This window comes from Mustela lutreola, chromosome 5 (genome assembly GCF_030435805.1).
Source record: "Mustela lutreola isolate mMusLut2 chromosome 5, mMusLut2.pri, whole genome shotgun sequence".
Taxonomy (NCBI): domain Eukaryota; kingdom Metazoa; phylum Chordata; class Mammalia; order Carnivora; family Mustelidae; genus Mustela; species Mustela lutreola.
In genome coordinates this window covers 151848872-151868017 of record NC_081294.1, presented here as the reverse complement: position 1 = coordinate 151868017, position 19146 = coordinate 151848872, and the positions used below count along the sequence as shown (strand labels likewise).

At 47.3% G+C, this 19146-nt stretch overlaps 2 protein-coding genes and 1 long non-coding RNA gene across 12 annotated transcripts in view; 2 read left to right on the top strand and 1 right to left on the bottom strand.

The window, feature by feature from the left end:
* The window catches only part of TBC1D9B (TBC1 domain family member 9B), a 40396-nt gene extending 36769 nt beyond the window's left edge, over positions 1-3627 (top strand). For all 4 annotated transcript variants that reach the window (XM_059175926.1, XM_059175925.1, XM_059175929.1 and 1 more), the window contains one exon: positions 922-3627. In XM_059175926.1, coding sequence (XP_059031909.1) covers positions 922-1608 — 687 coding nt within the window. In that variant the 3' untranslated portion in view covers positions 1609-3627. The remainder of the gene's footprint in view (positions 1-921) is intronic.
* Positions 3628-5188: 1561 nt separating this feature from the next.
* Positions 5189-10847, bottom strand: LOC131832656 (uncharacterized). Its single transcript, XR_009354130.1, has 2 exons — positions 10699-10847; positions 5189-7267 (listed from the first exon to the last, which is right to left on the bottom strand). It is a non-coding gene; the product is annotated as an uncharacterized LOC131832656 (long non-coding RNA).
* The window catches only part of MRNIP (MRN complex interacting protein), a 27063-nt gene continuing 14286 nt past the window's right edge, over positions 6370-19146 (top strand). For 5 of the 7 annotated variants that reach the window (XR_009354127.1, XM_059175914.1, XM_059175915.1 and 2 more), the window contains exons 1-3: positions 6370-6558; positions 9783-9842; positions 15641-15729. Coding sequence is in view for 6 of the 7 variants with exons in the window: in XM_059175914.1 (XP_059031897.1) it covers positions 6493-6558; positions 9783-9842; positions 15641-15729 (215 nt within the window). In the remaining variant the exon portion in view is untranslated. Of the gene's footprint in view, positions 6559-8168; positions 8188-9782; positions 9843-12842; positions 13041-15640; positions 15730-19146 lie in introns of those variants that run through there. The other 2 variants (XM_059175913.1, XM_059175911.1) reach the window with 2 other exon arrangements.

Sequence of the window (19146 nt, the reverse complement as noted above, 5' to 3'; positions counted from 1 at the left end):
AGGGCGGAAGTTCTCCTGCCTACCTGCTGTACCTGCCAGTCAGACAGCCATCAGGGAGGATTCCAGAAGGACAGGGGCCAGTTCTTTGGGGGCTTTATCCTGGATGGTGTCTCGTGGCAATGATCCATTCACATTTCATCAGTATCTACACACCAGAGAAGCAGTAGGGAAGGTTAACCTCTGACACACAGAGACCCACACAACCCCTTTTATAAGACAGCCTCACAGTGCCCCTGTTCCTCCCAGGTTCCTCCTCAGTGCCATGCCCACCCAGGCCATCTCTGCCCATGGCCCCTTTTTCAGTTGCTGGCCTCTGGGTCGGGAGCCCAGCATCTGGCTAAGGGTCTCAGAGCCGGGGCCACAGCCCGACCACAGCCCTGCCCTGCCCAGAGGGGCCCCCTGCAGTCTGGGCACTCTCTTACCTGTGTCCCGAAGAGTGGGGTTCCCTGTGGAGCAAGGCAGGAGGCCTGAGTGTGTAGTGTCAGACCTCTGCACCCCCTCACCCGACCCAGGCTCTGCTTGCTTTGTCCTCACCCTCCATCCTGGTCATAGATACAAAAAACTCAAAGTGATTGCAAAACACACTGAAGAAGTCCTTGTAGCCGCTGAATCTGGAAGGTCCTGATAGAAATTGGCCTGGCTCTGCCCGCAGCATCACTATAGGGATAGGGAGAGGCTTTCAGTCACCCTTCATGCTGAAAGAAAGGCAACTGAGAGAAAACGCTCTTCTAAGGCTCTGATACTAGTCAAGGCACTTTCCCTCTCTGCACTGCCATGTCCCAGTCTGTGAAAAGGGCACAAGGCACAGGTCTTGGAGACCATGAACAGGACAGCACAGCGCTGGCATTCTGGCCAATTCCAGGCCAGACTAACCCATCTTTCACCATCTCCCTGTCCTTCCTCTGTGTCTCCCCGGCAAAGGAACAGTTCATTGAGCTGTGCAAGACGCTGTACAATATGTTCAGTGAGGACCCCATGGAGCAGGCCCTGTACCACGCCATCGCCACCGTGGCCAGCCTACTGCTCCGCATCGGCGAGGTGGGGAAGAAGTTTTCCGCCCCACCAGGCAGGAAGCCCAGGGCTGGTGCCGCTGAGGAAGACGAGCCACCAGCCCCTGACCCCACACAGGACCCAGCCCTGGAGCTTCAGCCTCCAGCTGCAGGAGACCCCCAGGCCAAAGCCGGTGGGGACACCCACCTCGGGAAGGCTCCCCAGGAGACCCAGGTGGTGGGTGACGCGGGTAGTGGTGAGGGCCGGGGCTCCCCGTCCCAGCTGCTGTCCGACGACGAAACCAAAGACGACATGTCCATGTCCTCGTACTCGGTGGTCAGCACCGGCTCCCTGCAGTGTGAGGACCTTGCCGATGACACGGTGCTGGTGGGCGCGGAGGCCCGTGGCCCCCCAGCCCCCACCCGTGGCGGGGGCACTGTCGACACGGACTGGTGCATCTCCTTCGAGCAGATCTTGGCTTCCATCCTGACAGAGTCCGTCCTGGTGAACTTCTTTGAGAAGAGGGTGGACATTGGACTCAAGATCAAGGACCAAAAGAAGGTGGAGAGACAGTTCAGCACCTCCAGTGACCTCGAACAGTCTGGAGTTTCAGGCTGACAGGGACCTGGCCTGTCTCTCCTCCCCACCCCCTCCTCCCTCCTGTTCTGTTTGCTCTCTCAGGACACACCTCTCCTGTTCTCCCTGGATGCAGTGAGCTGTAAATGGAAAAAAAGGCAGAGTAGCCACAGTAGGGCCCAGACAGAGGCTCCCAGCCTCTTCTTCCTGCCTGCCTGGCGGGACCTGCCTTGGTCCCTGTGTCATCGTGTCAGAGGCTGCCCATCCTGGCCTGCTTGCCCAGTGCCTCTGTGCCCCATTCTGTGGCCAGGCCACACTGCACTTTCCACACTTGGGGTGAGGGGGTGGGGGTCCTGGTGCTCTCTAGGAGCCTGGAGCCTGAGCCCCTGGCTCAGCCCCTGGGGTGCACCAGAGCGGACCATGAGAGCATTACTCTATATCCTCTCTCAGCTCGTCAGCCTTACCGTTTACCTTACAAGCACATCCCTCAGGTCCTGCTAGATTTCCTTGTATTCATTTCGGTTGGCAGAAAATCACACTGTGCGCAATGCCTTAATAAACCCCCAAAAGAACTCAATACCACACTGTGTACAGAGCCTTCATGTGGCCTCAGCTACTGCTTGGCTTCTGGCTTCCTCCCAGGTGGGGGCCCAGGACATGTTCCAGGGGTTCTAGCCACTCAGACCCCCACAGGGGTGGGGCTTCAGGGCCCCCAGGGAGAAGGACAACACAGAAGGTGCTGCTCCAGGCCCAGAAGAGCTCAAGCTGACGTCTGCCAACGGGGGAGGTCCCAAGCTCCACAGGTACAAACAGCCTGGGCCGAGTGTGCAGGTGTGGGCTTGGGCCTGGACTTGGGCTGTAGCAAGCACTTGGGTTCAGTAAGGTGTTGTGGTGCCACAGGTGACAGACTGAGCCAAGAGCACCCCCTAGCTTTGCAGCAAAAGCTGATCTTCAGTGTCTAACGTTCAGCCCCCCATCCCCACCACATGGGACAGCTCTTCTACCAAAAGATACATCTGAGGGACACCTTGGTGGCTTAGTTGGTTAAGCGTCTGCCTTCAGCTCAGGTCATGGTCCCAGGGTCTTGGAATAGAGCCCGGCATCGGGCTCCCTGCTCAGCCTGGAGCCTGCTTCTCCCTTTACCTGCAGCTTCCTCTGCTGGCTCACTCTCTCTGACAAGTAAATAAAACCTTAAAAAAATATATACAGATCTGAGGCTGGGAGGCTTTTTCCTCTGTTTTTGTTGTTTTGTAAGTAGGCTCCGTGCCCAGCCTGGAGCCCAGTGTGGGGTTTGAACTCCCGACCCTGAAATCAAGACCCTAGCTCAACTCGAGTAGATTACTTTACCAAGTGAGCCACCCAGGCACCTCTGTTTTTGTTTTTGAATTTAATAGCTTTATTGAGGCATAATTTACATGTCATAAAATTCACTTATTTTGAGTTATAATTCAATGATTTTGAGTAAATTTATAGTGTGACTATCACCACCATGCAATTTTAGAATACTTCCATCACCTGAGACATACCCTCCTACCCATGTGCAGCAAATCCCTGTTTCTACCCCCAGCCCTAAGCAACTGCTAATCTACTTTCTATCTTTAGATTTTATGGCTGGTTGTTTAAATAACAGTCTCCATGATTTTACCTTGTTCACAGCTGCTGGGTCTCGTCTCAGTAAACGCAGCAAAACAACAGCAAGGAAACTGAATAACTTGGCTTTCTTAACAACAACAAAAAATGTCAATCAATGTAACTTCCTTTCTAGTATTTACACAAACTGACTACATGCTTTGCCATAAAGTAATTTCAAAGGGCTCAAACCAGAAAGACCATATTCTTGGCCATAATGAAATTAAGTAAAGATAAACATAAAAATTCTACAAAGTTGGCAGTTTTAAGTCTTAAATTGCAATCAAGTAGATTTAAATAATGTGAAATTTGGATATGTATTTTATATATCATGTGGAAGTCTAAATGTAAGAATATCCCAAAGAAACTGAAGAATATAAAACAGGAATCTAGCCTTTCATATGATAAATGAAATAAAAATGTACAATAGTACTTTCATCTATTAATCATTCAACCTCCAATGACATTCAAAATGACAACTAGAACAGTAACACTGAAAAATAGATGGGTAATACAAGTAAAGCTTTAAAAATATTTTCCTTCTGTAAGTGAATGTAATTATATTTTAAAACTGCTTACCAGCTGATGTTGTACCAAACCACGTCAATTTTATAATTCCCAAGAAAACTATATGAAGTTTTAAAATTTACATATTTGTTGTGAAAGGAAAAGTAGAAAAATGATTTTTCCTAGTATTTGAGATTACTCAGTACTTTTTTTAAAAGATTGTATTATTTATTTGACAGAGAGGGATCACAAGTAGACAGAGAGGGAGAAGCAGTCTCCCCACTGAGCAAAAAGCCCCATGCGGGGCTCAGTCCCTGGACCCCAAGATCGTGACCTGAGCCAAAGGCAGAGGCTTAATCCACTGAGCCACCCAGGCACCCCTACTCCGAAGTTTTAAGATTTTATTTATTTATCAATGAGAGAGAAATGCAGAGGGAGAAGCAGGCTCCCTACAGAGCTGGGAGCCCAACTGGGGGACTCATTCCCAGGATCCTGGGATCATGACCCCGACACTTAACTGACTGAGCCACCCAGGCACCCAAAGATTACTCAGTATTTTTGTGTTTATTTTTTTATCTTTTTCAAACCTGAACCCATACTGCATATAAAAATAACAAGATTTTAGAGAGAGTGCACGTGCCTGGGTGTGGGGGCAGAGGGAACAGGAGAAATCTCAAACAGGAGAGGAAGAATCTCAAGCAGACGCTGTGCTCACTGGATCTCACAGTTCCGGAGATTGTGACCAGAGCCGAAATCAAGTCATACGCTGCACTGCTTTGCCAACTGAGCCATCAAGGTGTCCCATGAAATTGTTCTGCTCTTTTCATTAAGCATAGAACACTCTTTTCAGCTGCCTTCTGCTTTTAGCCACAATAACTCAAACAGGTGGGAATAAACAAAAACCACCCAAATGAGAACAGGGACTGTGTATCTAGAGCTTTCTAGAAAAGGAGCCATCCATCATCCCTTGCATTTGGCACAGACTCAAGGTAGAGGAGTGGGAAAGCCTTAAGCATGAAAACAAGGGAAGGCTTCGGGGGGGTGTGCTGATTAGAGGCTGTTGGCCTGAAAGGGGAAGCTGGCTAACTGGAAGAATTTCTTCTGTGTTGGTGTGATGAGCGTAATTGGCTTTCTCTGGTTGGTCCTGAGATGAAGACGGAAGTGCAAAATATAAGGAAATTGGCCCTTATTGATCGAGCCCTGTCTGTCCTAGAGGTTGTAGGTTGGCTTGGAGGGTTGGGGGTTGGTTTTCATGTGTGGTCTGGTCACAGTCTGTTTGTAAATCCAGCCTCTTAAACATTTTTTTAAAGATTTTATGGGGCACCTGGGTGGCTCAGTGGGTTAAGCCGCTGCCTTCGGCTCAGGTCATGATCTCAGGGTCCTGGGGTCGAGTCCCGCATCGGGCTCTCTGCTCAGCAGGGAGCCTGCTTCCCCTCTCTCTCTCTGTCTGCCTCTCCAAGTCTACTTGTGATTTCTCTCTATCAAATAAAGATTTTATCTATTTATTTGAGAGATCTCACAAAAAAAGTGAGTATGGGGGGGGGCGTGGCAAAAGGAGGGGAACGCTGGATTGCAGGACCTCAGGATCATGACCTGACCAGGAGGATGTGTAACCGACTGAACCACCCAGGCACTCCTCAATTTTTTTAACCTAATTTGTTTTTGTTTTTTTCCCCTAATATATGCTACTGTGCAAAATTTGGAAAATATAAACAACTTTAAATCTTCTATAACAGTAACCCCCTCCCCACCCCTGGAAATAAATAATGCCTGGTTTTACCTAATTGTAATTATGTACTGTCTGTAACTTATTTGCTTCCCATCAATACACATGCAGCATCTGCACCGGGAAACTCAGATTGTCTGTAACGGACCTGCACGATGGTCCGTTTAGCACGTCTACTTCCATTTTCCTGTTCTACGTCAGTGAACACTAGTACATAAATAATAAATCTGGGTGAGTCAGATTGTTTTCTTAGAGCAGGAGTAACTGCCAGATGGTTTTCCATTTCACCCTTCTACCAGGATCCGTTAAGAAGGGTTCCTCCCACCAGACCCTTGTCAGGGTGTGGTGATGGAACGTCTCAGCGGGCTGCCGGGCTGGGACAGAAGGGGTCCCGCCCCTCCAACCTTTTAGGGGCTCGCGGCGGGGCTTTCCCGGGGGGCTGGTTTCGTCCACAGCAGCTTCCCGTCTCCGGAAAGCGTGGGGCTCATGAGCCACCCTCCCGGGATCCTCGGTTCCGCAGCCCTCGGGCTTGGGCTCAAAGGTTACCAAAGGCCGCCTCCGCCCAAAGGTCCTTCGAATTCCAACCCCGATCCCCAGGGTTTGGGCCGCGGCGGGGAGCAGCCCACCCACTCCCGGTCGGCGACTAGAAGCCGCAGCGGGAACGGCGCCGTTAGAAGCCGGACCCGGAGCCGCGCTGGAGGCCCGGCCTTTGCAACTTCAATCTTCCCAGCAAGCCCCGGCGAAGACGCGGGCTTAGAGAGAGACGGGAGCAGGCCTGCTCCAGGCAGCAAGTCGGTGGTGACCCGGCTGACCCAAACCCCTTGCGATGCCCAACGGCCTCGCCCGGGGAGTCACAGGGACCCCGGCCTACCGCCGAGACGATCGGCGGGCTAGAGAAGCCCGAACGCGTGGAGGGGAGCTGGGCGGTGCAGGGGCGGGCCGAAGCGCAGAGCGCACGCGCACGCACAGCGCGCCGGCGTCTAAAGGACCCCAAACGCGCGCAGAAGACGAAGCCGGAACCGACAGGAGTGTAGGGCGCATGTGTAGCGGCGACGGCGTCCCCAATGGTGCCCCCACAGCGGGTTCGGGTGCTGCGGTGCTGCCGCTGTCGCCTCTTCCAGGCGCACCAGGTGGGGCGGGCACCGGCCTCCCCCTCCTCCGGGTGCGGGGAGGGCGGGCAGGACTTGGCGGGGCCGCGGGGGGCCGGGCCTTCTTTGTGTTCCTCGCGGCCGCCGGGCGCGGGCACAGTCTCGCGTGGTTGCTTGGGTCTCCCGGACGCCCGGACTCGTGACGGTGACTGGCCCTGAGGACTGGGTTTTGCTGTCCCGCCAGAACGTCGTTCCGGGCTTTTTTTTTTTTTTTTTTTAAGTTTCCGGCGTGGAAACCGGAGATAATGGTTTCTGCGGAGGCGGTCTCGTGGCTTCTTGCGGATAGTTGGGGAAAGCAGGTGGAGGATAGCCCCTCCCGCAGTGGCTCGCTCTAAATTTCACTAGGAGAGGGATGACAGCTTTTGAGACTGAGACACGACTGGGCGTGCCTTGCCTGGACGTGCCTTGCCGTCCAGCCCTTAGTTCCGTGGTGTCTCCCTCCCGGTGATGAGGGGTTGTTCCCCAGACGGTGAACAACCCTCGCATGGAGCGTTTTAAACAGGATACTCGGTATTTCCAAAACGTACTGCTTCCTTGACTGTCAAGACGCAGGAGAAGGAATGTCACTTAACCTGTTTTCTCCTGGATTGCATTTCATCTTCCTGCTCGCTGTCACCTGATACTGCCGTCCAGCATTCCTACTTCTTGACAGTTCTCACTTCCCCCTGCTTACCTGCTCGTCTGCTGTGTCCTGGAAAAGGACAACATCAAACTCACTCAAAATGAGTATTTAAAAGTCAGATGCTCAGTATGCACCTGTAAGCTTGCTAAGACCCCCCAAGGGCTACCGGGGGGCTCAGAAACTGTTTTTACTTTTTTGCACTGTGCTTTAGGAGTTGAGATTCAATGGAAATCGTTTCCATTTTTCAGTTATTACACATATGTAGTGCACATTCTCACGGTTATTTTCAGCTATGAGAAATTATTTGAAACTAAAGCGAGAAAAGAGTTAAGGGTAATTGCAGATGGGACCATTTCACACATCCCATTTAATTTCAGCACCCTCTGGATTAGGATCATTCTGGTTTCACAGAGAGGAGAATACAGAAATCCAGAGAAGTCAAGGTGTCTAATAAATGGCAGATCTAGGGCTGTCTGAGTGCAAAGATCTTGTTACCCCATACTGTCTCTCTCCAGACTCCACACCCCTAGAGCTAGCCACTTGTGTGTCCTTCCAGACCTTTTTTTTTTTTTTTTAAGTGTATTTCTTACCTCCAGATGTACCCATAGAAAGGTATTTTTATGGTGTTTGAAGATAGGTGCTAGAGAATCAGAAGTGCTGAATTGGCGGATATGCCCACAAAAATTTGTAGTAGGTGCTTTAGATGCTGCTGTCCTCCTTAGAATCCTTTTGGGTACTTCCCCAAGAAGACTGATTGTATTAGGATCATACTCCTATTAATTTTCATAAATCAACCCAGGCATCTTGATGTTAAGCATGCAGCTTCATTCCTTTTTTTTTTTTTAAGATTTTATTTATTTATTTGACAGAGAGAGATCACAAGCAGGCAGAGAGGCAGGCAAAGAGGAAGGGAAGCAGGCCCCCTGCCGAGCAGAGAGCCCGATGTGGGACTCGATCCCAGGACCCTGAGATCACGACCCGAGCCAAAGGTAGTGGCTTAACCCACTGAGCCACCCAGGCGCCCCTCATTCCATTCTTTTAAAGCAACTTTGTGTCCCTTGATAACACTCTTTCTTGCTATTATAAATGGACTTTCCCATTACCTTTTCTAAGTAGGTATTCACTTACGTAAAGGCTCTATTAACTTTGTATTCAGCCCGACTCTATTATTTTTTTTTTTTTAAAGATTTTATTTATTTATTTGACAGAGAGAGACCACAAGTAGGCAGAGAGGCAGGCAGAGAGAGAGAGGAGGAAGCAGGCTCCCTGCTGAGCAGAGAGCCCGATGCGGGACTCGATCCCAGGAACCTGAGATCATGACCTGAGCCGAAGGCAGCGGCGTAACCCACTGAGCCACCCAGGCGCCCAGCCCGACTCTATTAAATTGTCTTACTGTTTTTAGTAGTTTTTCACTTGATTTTCTTGAGTTTTCAGGTAGAAAAATCATATCTGGGGCACCTGGGTGGCCCAGTGGTTTAAGCGTCTGTCTTCAGCTCAGGTCATGATCTCAGGGTCCTAGGATCGAATTCCACATCAGGCTCTCTGCTCAGCGGGGAGCCTGCTTCTCCCTCCCTCTCTGCCTGCCTCTCTGCCTACTTGTGATCTCTCTCTGTCAAATAAATAAATAAAATATTTTTTAAAAATCATATCTATAGGGCGCCTGGGTGGCTCAGTGGGTTAAGCCGCTGCCTTCGGCTCAGGTCATGATCTCAGGGTCCTGGGATCGAGTCCCGCATCAGGCTCTCTGCTCCGCAGGGAGCCTGCTTCCCTCTCTCTCTCTCTCTGCCTGCCTCTCCATCTACTTGTGATTTCTCTCTGTCAAATACATAAATAAAATCTTTAAAAAGAAAATCATGTTGGGGCGCCTGGGTGGCTCAGTGGGTTAGGCCGCTGCCTTCGGCTCGGGTCATGGTCTCGGGGTCCTGGGATCGAGTCCCGCATGGGGCTCTCTGCTCAGCGGGGAGCCTGCTGCCCTCTCTCTCTCTCTGCCTGCCTCTCCCGTCTGCTTGTGATTTCTCTCTGTCGAATAAATAAATAAAATCTTTTAAAAAAAAAAAAGAAAAAAAAAAAAGAAAATCATGTCTATAACGATAATTTTTTCTTCCTCTCTGGTTTTCATACCTCATTACTTTTTCTTTCCCAATTCCATTAGCAGGAAAATAACAGCAGTTGAATAGTAATGGGGATTTTTGGCCTGTTCTTGATTTTCATGGGAGTGTTGATAGTGATTTTCCAGTTTTAGAGCTGAATGTAAGGTGTTTTTTCATGTTAAGAGAGAACCCATCTAATTAACCTTTTCAAGAATTGAAATTAAAGGTTGTGGAAGTAGTAGAGATCTACTTGACTTTGTTGCATATGGACAGCCAGTTTTTCCAGCACCATTTATTAAATAGTCTGTTTTTTCCTCATTTCTAAAATGCCACCTTTATAATATAGTAGCTTTTAGTAGCTTTTTTTTTTTTTTTGCATATATGGTGATTTGTTTTTAGGCTTCTATTCTTCATTGATCTTTAAAAATCATTATGGTTCAGCTCCACCTGTTTTAAATAATCATCTAAGCCAAATTTCTTTAATTTCATTGTAGGAGAAAAAGGGTCTGAAGTGGACATGCAAAGCTTGTGGAGAGAAGCAGTCATTTTTGCGGGTGAGTCTTGAGAAACTGGGGTTCTAACAGCCATGCCAGAAAGCCATGCCAGAAACACTACAGAAGCATGTTACTGTGGAGCCCCAGGATTCCAGTATTGGGACCAAGTTCCCTAGACCTAGAACGTTCGCCCCGTGGGTTCCTGTTCCTTCAGGAAGTGAACTGGATGGAGCAGTGGCTGGAAAGTTCCCTTCATTGTTTATTCAGTTAGCAAGTATTTACTGAGCACCCTCTGTGTGCAGGCACAGGAGAAATAAGGGAAGGCCAAACTTTGTCGTTCTTGCCCTCACAGATCTGCTCACGTGGAAGAGAATCTGATGCACACACACAGGTCATTTAAAACTAGACTGAGGAGCGCCTGGGTGGCTCAGTAGGTTAAGGCATGTGCCTTCGGCTCAGGTCATGATCCCAGGGTCCTGGGATCCAGCCCCACATTGGGCTCTCTGTGAAGCAGCAAGCCTGCTTCCCTTCCTCTTTCTCTGCCTGCCTCTCTGCCTACTTTGATCTCTCTGTCAAATAAATAAATAAAATCTTTTTAAAAATAAAAATAAATAATTAAACTAGATTGAGGAAATGCAAGGAGAAGGCAGGGCCTGTAAGGAGATGACCAGGCCATCAGACCCAGCTGGTGGGTGTGTGTCAGTGCGCACAGCGTTCGAGTGAGGTGGGCACAGTCAGGAAGTGGAGGCTGGTAGGAGACACTCGAGAGAGAGTGTATGGACTGAAGGAAGCTCGGAGTAAAATCTCTCACTGAGGCCACTTCAGTCCTTTTCAGGAGAGTTCCTGTTGCGTCACCTTATCTCTTCACTACCACCAACTGTCCTGCACCCTTTGCCTCACCGACCCCCTCGCTCACCTTCTTTGGCCCTTGGTGCCACCTCTCCCGCCTTAGCTTCTCATTCTCCTCCTCCAGCCATAAGGCTTTTCCTTTCAAACCTTGAAACAGTCCAGCGCCGCACTCTCACAGCCTTTGTGCGTGTTGCTGGGGCTTCCCCCAGCTCTTCTCGTTTTCCTGGTTTAGATATTATGTCCCCAGTGTGTTTACTTGAGTATCGTTTATCTCCTGGCAGTTCAAGCTTCGCTGGGTTTGTTTACTGATACACCCTCTCACATAGCACAGTGCCTGGCATGATAAGTGCTCGCCCAGTAAATATTTGTTGAATCAGAAAATGACCAAGCCCACAGTGATTGGCATTTAGGCTGAATTTCATTTTCATTGTTATGAACAGCTCTGCAGTGAAGCTTCCTACAAAGACCTCTTTCTTGATGAGACCAATTATTTCCTTAGGACAAATTCCTAGAAGTTAAATTGCTATTTCAAAGGATATCTTTTGACCAAGGTTCTTTTAGTTTCAAATAGAAAACAAAACAAAACACAAAAAGAACACTTCAGGATGGCTTCAGCAAAATTAAAAAAAAAAAAAAAAAAGGACTGGCCAGGTAACAGGTATCTTGGAGCTTGCAAGGGAGGAGTTTCTTCCCTGAGCCCTTAAAGGACCAGCCCCAGAAACTACAAAGCTGCAGATGATGCAGGCATCATTTTTTCTTCCCCTTGTTTCTTTGCACCCAGATTCTCCCTATATCTTCCTTCCCTGTTCCCTGCCTCCTCTCCTTCCTTTCCTCTCTCTCCCCAGATCGTTCACGGTGACATACTCCACCCACAGACCACAGACTCTCACTTCAAGCCAACTAGAGTGGCTGAGTCCCAATTAATAAACTAGAAGAAGCAATCTGATCGGCTCCGTTGACCCAGATGGCCACATCTGGTCAAGCCAACTGGGATAGTGGGAGTAGGGACGAACAGGTCATTGGTCAGCAGTATAGCTGCTGAGGCCCACCCCGAAGACCAGGAGCGGGCTCGTGAGCTAGTGACTGCTGCTTGTTTTCCATGTCAGCAAATATTTCCAAATTCTGGAAGGGAGCTCCTCTCACGCCTCTGTGCCTGTGCAGTTGAACCTGGCTTCCTGTAGACTAGGCCACAGTGACACACAGACAACAAAACCGTGGTAGCCTGACAGATAGAGTTGTCTCTCTTGCTCAATCCTGGGAGGGATTGAGAGCAACAGCATGGCCATCCTTGGTGCCGTCATGCAGGGACCCAGGCCCCCTTCATCTCAAGGTCCTCTTACTCCCCAAGGCCTGTCTCCTGCTACCTGCGGCCACCAAGGGCCAGGAACAGGAAGGAGCTACATGGGAGGCTTTGAGGGGTCAGGCTTGGAAATGGCTCACATCCCACTAGAAAGACCCTTGTCTCATGGCCACCCTTGACTGCAAGGAAGACTAGAAAACGTTGTCTAGTTTGTGCCCAGATGAGGGGAGAAGGATTTTAGCATTCGGCTGTGGTCCCTGCCATTTATGCTGGATGTCGAGTAACATCTTGCAAAGCTTTTTCATTTCGTTCTTCAGTTCCCCTCTCCCCCTCCCACTTGAACTTGCCCCAGCTGGGCTTTTATTCCCCACAGTGCAGTAAAAGGGCTCCTGTCAAAGTCAGCGGTGCTCTCCATTTGCTAAAAACAGTAGTGAGTTCTCAGGCCTCCGGGGACTTGACCTATTGGCAGCATCTGTCACAGTTTGTCATTTCCTCCCTCTCAAATACTGTGTTCACTTGGACTTCCAGTCATCCCACTCCTGCTGTCTCTCTGGCTGGGTTTCAGTCCTCTTGGCTAGCTCTTTCTAAGCTAGCCAACTTCTCAGTTTGAGAAATGCTCTGGCTCTCAGTTTGTTGGCCTCACTCCCTTCGTGCTCTGAGAGGAGGTCATCTGACAGTTCTGGGATGTCTGTCTCGGACCCCACGCCCAGCCCTGAACCTCCCATTAAGCGCTCTACTGGTTCTCAGATAGGCATCCAGAGACCCCTTTCCAAACAGAAGGCCTCACCAGCCCCCACCCGCCTGCTCTCCCACAGTCCTCCCCCTCACATATGCGTTAGTTGTTTGAGCTTAAAACCTGGAGGGTATCATTGACTCCTCTTTTTTTTTTAAAAAAAATACTCTTTGTCCAGTTCATCAGCCGATTTTGTCAGCTCTGCTTTGCGGATACACCCAGCCTGACCACTTGCTACTCCAGTGGTGGAGCTGCACCCCTGTCGGCGATACCCCTGCCGCCTGCCCTGTTGCTGCGCACAGCCTGCCCTCAGCACTGCAGCCTCAGGTCCTGCTAAAACATGTGCAGGGCCAAGCCACTCTCCCCAGCCTTCCAGGTTAGAACAAAATCCCTGGTCCTACAGACAGGGCCAAGTGTGCCTGGTACAAAATGAGAATGGAAGGCCCCTTGTTCAAAAGCAGGAAAAAAAGCCATGAAAGGTACTAAAATAGTAAGTTTTTCCTTTCTTTCCTGGTCTCTCTTGGCTACTCAATGTTTTTAATTTACTGTGGCATGTCTTCCTAAGTTAAGAAAAACCAGTATTTTAAATTATTAGCATGAGGGATGCCTGGGTGGCTCAGCTGGTTAAGCGGCTGCCTCCGGCTCAGGTCATGATCCCAGCGTCCTGGGATCGAGTCCCGCATCGGGCTCCTTACTCAGCTGGGAGCCTGCTTCTCCCTCTGCCTCTGCCTACCACTCTGTCTGCTTGTGCTCACTCTCACTCCTCTCCCTCTCTGACAAATAAATAAATAAAATCTTTAAAAAAAAAATTATTAGCATGAATTTTACCATTGGTATTGTGCAACACTGGTTTGGTTTTTTCTTAAGATCTTATTTATTTATTTGACAGAGATCACAAGTAGGCAGAGAGGCAGGCAGAGATAGAGGGAAGCAGGCTCCCTACTGAGCAGAGAGCCCAATGTGGGACTCAGTCCCAGGACCCTGGGACCATGACCTGAGCCGAAGGCAGAGGCTTAACCCACTGAGCCACCCAGGTGCCCTGCAACACGAGTTTAAAATGCAAAGAGCATTTAGCCGTGAGCCAAATAACATAAGAGTGTTTACTGTATATGCAGGATCATCCAGATTGTCCTCCTTGGGTTTTGGATCTCATACATGCCTATATATTTCACTGTTCCCAAAACAGTGGAAATGCTGCACAAAATTAATTCAGCTTTTTTCTACCTAATGATATGCACACATTCTGCCCACACTCCCCCTCATCAGCTCCCTGATATGTAAGGAAGGACTGAGAGGGAAAGGAACGAGGGTCTCCCTTTCTTGCCTTTTCCTTCAAGTGTCATCCTTTTCAGCATTAGTGATCAGCTGTCTAGGCAAGTAACCAGAATAAGAAAAGATATGACAGGGTTCCTTGGTCATCTGTGTATGTTTAAAACACTCTTGCCTTTTATCTGCATCGGAAGCAGGTTCTTGTTCTGTGGAAAGCCTGGCTTCTCAGGCTGTGGGTGCCCCCCATACTCAGGTATAGACAGCAAACACTTAGCATCTACGCTCAGACTCTCTGTGAACACTCCCACATGTTTGTTGTGAGTCCACTGGAACCCTGTGCTCTGGGGTCATTGAGCATGCTGTGTGCGAATGGTGCAGCAGAGAACCGTGGGGGTGCATAGCGTGTGTATCCCTGCTTACAGACATGACCCATTGTCCCATGAGACTTCATTTAATGCAACACAAGTTCAAAGGTAAGATTATTAAGAATTTCAAATTTTAAAAAAATGTTTTCAAGATGGCAACAACAAAACAGGTCTGGTGCCCACAAAGCCAGCTTGGCCTGTGGTAGGGACTACACTAAAATCTCACCTCCTGCCATTTTCCCACTCAGCTGTAGCCATGTGGCTGCCTTATGGTTCCCCCAAAGTGCCAGGCACAGGGCCCTTGCTCTCGTGTCCTTTTCATTGCTTCTGCTGAATCCTACCCCCAGGTGCCTACATGGCTCTGGCCTTCATATTTTCCTGATGTGCGCTCAGATGTCAGCCTAGTGATCTGTTCTCTGAAAACCCTATATAAAATTGTCTGCTCTGTCTCCACTCTACCCCTTTCATTGCCTTATTTTCCTGGGTAGTACTTCTCATCATCTGATGGCCACATAGTTATATGCTTATTGTCTGTCTCCTCGCACTAGAATGTACACTCCACGATGACAGTGATTTTTGTCCACTCCTGTATTGTATTGTCCTTACCTGGTCCAGGGGCCTGGCACCTAATAAGTATGCAATAAATGTTAAACAAATGATTGCTAGGTGGGGGAAAAAAGATTTATGTTCAGATTTATGTTCCTTTATCAGTGAATAGTAAGTATCATATTGTATGTTTATTGGTGACTTGTGTTACTTCTCTTCCAAATTTCTTGTTTATATTCAGTAACCATTTAGTGTGGGGTTTGGGGCTGAGTGTATCTTTGATATGCAGAGTTCTGAGTGCTTTAGAAGGATAGCCAGAGGGGCACCTGGGTGGCTCAGTCGATTAAGGGACTGCCTTCGGCTCAAGTCATGATCCCAGAATCCTGAGATCGAGACCTGCATTGGGCTCCCAGCTCCATGGGGAGTCTGCTTCTCCCTCTGACCTTCTCCCCTCTCATGCTCTCTTGCTCACTCTCTCTAGCTCTTCAAATAAATAAATAAAATCTTTAAAAAAAAAAAAAAAAAAAAAAGGACAGCCAGATAGCCCAGAACTATTAGTTCCTGAGTTTAGTTTGTAAATAAACGACAAATAAATAAATTATAAAATAAATTATAAACTTTAGTTAGTTTGTAAATAAATCACTCCAGAAACAGTGGTCGGTCATCAGGATTTCCGCATGTTGCTTCTGGGCCTTGCAAAGTACAGCTTTCCACTTCCTGAGGTACATCACTAATGGATCTGTTTCTCGGCGTTCCATCCACATTTCTTAAACTTACTATTTTTCTTGTTTTTCAGACTTACGGTGAGGGCTCCGGTGCTGACTGTAGACGCCATGTCCAAAAATTAAATCTGCTGCAGGGACAGATTTCAGAGATGGCATTCAGGTATAGTTGTTTGAGAAGGGCATGGTTATCTTGTCTTGGCCTGCATTCACCTTGAATGGTTAGTGGAAGTAGAAGATGGAGAAATCCCTTAGATTTCCATGTGATGATTAGTTCCCCTGAAGGGTCTTCCCACTGAAAATAACTAAAAATGCTAACTGTAGTATTTTGAGTACCCTGATGAAATGGCAGGGAAGTAAACGAAATATCAGAAGTCAAAAATAAAGCAAAAGCCAAAGTCCAGAGAGTAAGTGCCTGAGCTACTCTGGAGCTCCCGTTTAGACGGCTAGGAAGGGTGTGGGGGACAAAGACAAGGCCTGTGGCCTGGTCAATGTGGGAGGGTCAATAGGAGACTGCCACCTAAAGCCGAGTTCCTAAAATACTACACCCTCAGTGGATGAGCAAATGAACTAGAAATACACCCTCTCAGCAATGGGGAGCATGTTGGCCTTGGCATAGGGAAGGGAACTAACTGTCTCTCTAGGAATTTATAAAAACAAGAAAGCGGTCATGTGGCTTTTCAGCCTTTTACATGCTCTGTGTGAAAAGCCTCAAGCTGAGAATTTATTTTTAAATCGTCCAAGGAAGCAAAGGTAAATGCAGCACCTTTGGAGCATACATCTTCAACCCAGGCCTGAAAGAATTTCTGCTGATAAAGTTCCAGGAAGCATATACTCAGAATTAAAAAATCATAAACACTCAAGGAGATACGTCATCATGAGCGAAAGAGAACTGAAACAACAGAAAAGTGAGATCCACAGAGACTTCAGACTACAAATGTATATTTGATACATTTAATGAGGTAAAAGATAGGGTTGATAATATAAAAAGCAAAGGACTTCAGGCCACCTGGCTGGTTCAGTCTGTAGAGCATGCAAATCTTGATCTCAGGGTCATGAATTCAAGCCCCACATTGGGGATAGAGTGCAAAAAAAAAAAAAAAAGGAAGCAAAGGACTTTTAAAAATGCCCAAAAAACCAAAAAGAGTTTATAGAAATGAAAAGTATAAGCATTGAGGGGCGCCTGGGTGGCTCAGTGGGTTAAAGCCTCTGCCTTCAGCTCAGGTCATGATCTCAGGGTCCTGGGATCGAGCCCCACGTCGGGCTCTCTGCTCGGCAGGGAGCCTGCTTCTCCCTCTCTCTCTGCCTGCCTCTCTGCCTACTTGTGATCTCTGTCTGTCAAATAAATAAATAAAATCTTTAAAAATAAATAAATTTATTTTTTAAAAAAGTATAAGCATTGAAATTAAAAATTCAGTTGACAGTTTTAGCATTAAATGTAGCTGAAGAGACAATCAGTGAAATGGAAGCAAAATCTGAAGAAAGTATTCACAATGCAACACAGAAATAAAAAGACGGAAAATGTGAGTTGAGAAACATGGAAGCTACAGGGAAGAGTTCCAGTGAGAGAGAATAAAGAAAGTGGGGCAGAGGCAATATTTGAAGAGAAAAGACTAGAGCCTTTTCCAGATTCATAGTCTTACATTTTTAGATTTAGGAAACAATAAATCTCAAAATGGATAACGTCATTATTTTCTTTGCAAACAACATGGTTGTATATAAGGAAATCCTAATGAACTTATACAAATGCTACTAGAGCTAATATTTTACCAAGATCACAACAAATTTAACATATGGGAGCGCATGGGTGGGTCAGTCTGTTAAGCATTTGACTTCAGCTCAGGTCACGATCTCAGGGTCCTGGGATTGAGCCCTGCATAGGGCTCCATGCTCAGCAGGGAGTCTGCTCGTCCCTCCCCTGCTCCCTGCCTCTCCCCTAACTTGTGCAATCTCTCTCTCTCCCCCTCATATAAATAAATAAAATCTAAAGAAGTCAATAGGTAGAATTAAATTATTTCTATATAAATGCTATGAGCAATTAGAAAAAAAAAATTTTTAAGATTTTATTTGACAGAGAGAGACACAGTGAGAGAGGGAACACAGCAGGGGGAGTGGGAGAGGGAGAAGCAGGCTTCCTGCTGAGCAGAGAGTCCAATGTGGGGCTCAATCCCAGACCTGGGATCATGACCTAAACCAAAGACTTAACCAACTGAGCCACCCAGGCACCCCAGAAAAAAAATTTTTTTTTTAATATTTTATTTATTTATTTGACAGAGAGAGAGATCACAGGTAGGCAGAGAGGCAAGCAGAGAGAGAGGAGGAAGCAGGCTCCCCACCAAGGAGAGAGCCTGATGCGGGGCTTGATTCCAGGACCCTGGGATCATGACCTGAGCCGAAGGCAGAGGCTTTAACCCTCTGAGCCACCCAGGCGCCACCCCAGAAAATTATTTTTTAAATCTAATACAATTTAGAACAGCATCAAAAAATTAGATATGTAGGGATAAATATAACAAAATATATGCAAGATCTGTTCAGTAAAAACTACAAAACATTGCTGAGAGAAATTAAAGAAGATCTAAATTAACAAAAAGATATAACATGTTCATGGATTGGAAAACTCAATATCACGAAGATTTCAGTTTATCTTAAATTGGTAGAGACAGGGGCGCCTGGGTGGCTCAGTGGGTTAAAGCCTCTGCCTTCGGCTCAGGTCATGATCCCAGTGTCCTGGGATCGAGCCCCACATTGGGGCAGAGCCTGCTTCCTCTTCTCTTTTTCTGTCTGCCTCTCTGTACTTGTGATCTCTGTCTGTCAAATAAATAAATAAAATCTTTAAAAAAAAAAAATTGGTAGAGATACCCTAGTCAAAGTCAAAATTCCAGTAGGCTTCTTTTTTTTTTTTTTTGCAAAAATTGACAAACTGATCCTATTATATAGAAATACAGTACCTCGGGGCACCTGGGTGGCTCAGTGGGTTAAGCCTCTACCTTCGGCTCGGGTTGTGGTCTCGGGGTCCTGGGATCAAGCCCCATGTTGGGCTCTCTGCTTAGCAGGGAGCCTGCTTCCCTCTCTCTCTGCCTGCCTACTTGTGATCTCTCTCTCCCTATCAAATAAATAAATAAAATCTTTAAAAAAAAAAAAAAAGAAATATAGTACCTAGAATTACCAAGACAGAGCTGGAACACTTGTGCAGGCTGGTTTCAAGATCTACTATAATGCTACAGTAATTGAGACAGTGTGCCATTGGTGAAAGGCTAGACGTAGAGATAAATCAGAAGGTAAATGGATACATAAATTACAGGTATGTTCCTGCAATGGGATGCTACAATATTCAAAATAACAAGGGCAAATCTCAGCAACATTGCTAAGTGAGAGAAGCCAGACACAAAAGACTACATATTGTAGGGATCAGTGGTTTTCTCGGGGAGAGGATAATTGCCTCTAAAGACACATATGAGAATTTCTGGGAGTGATGAAAATTTTCCATATATCTCAATTAAAATTTTTTTTCTCGATCTTAATTGGATAATAGTTTCAAAGATACAATTCATCAAGACTCATTTAACTATACACTTAAATT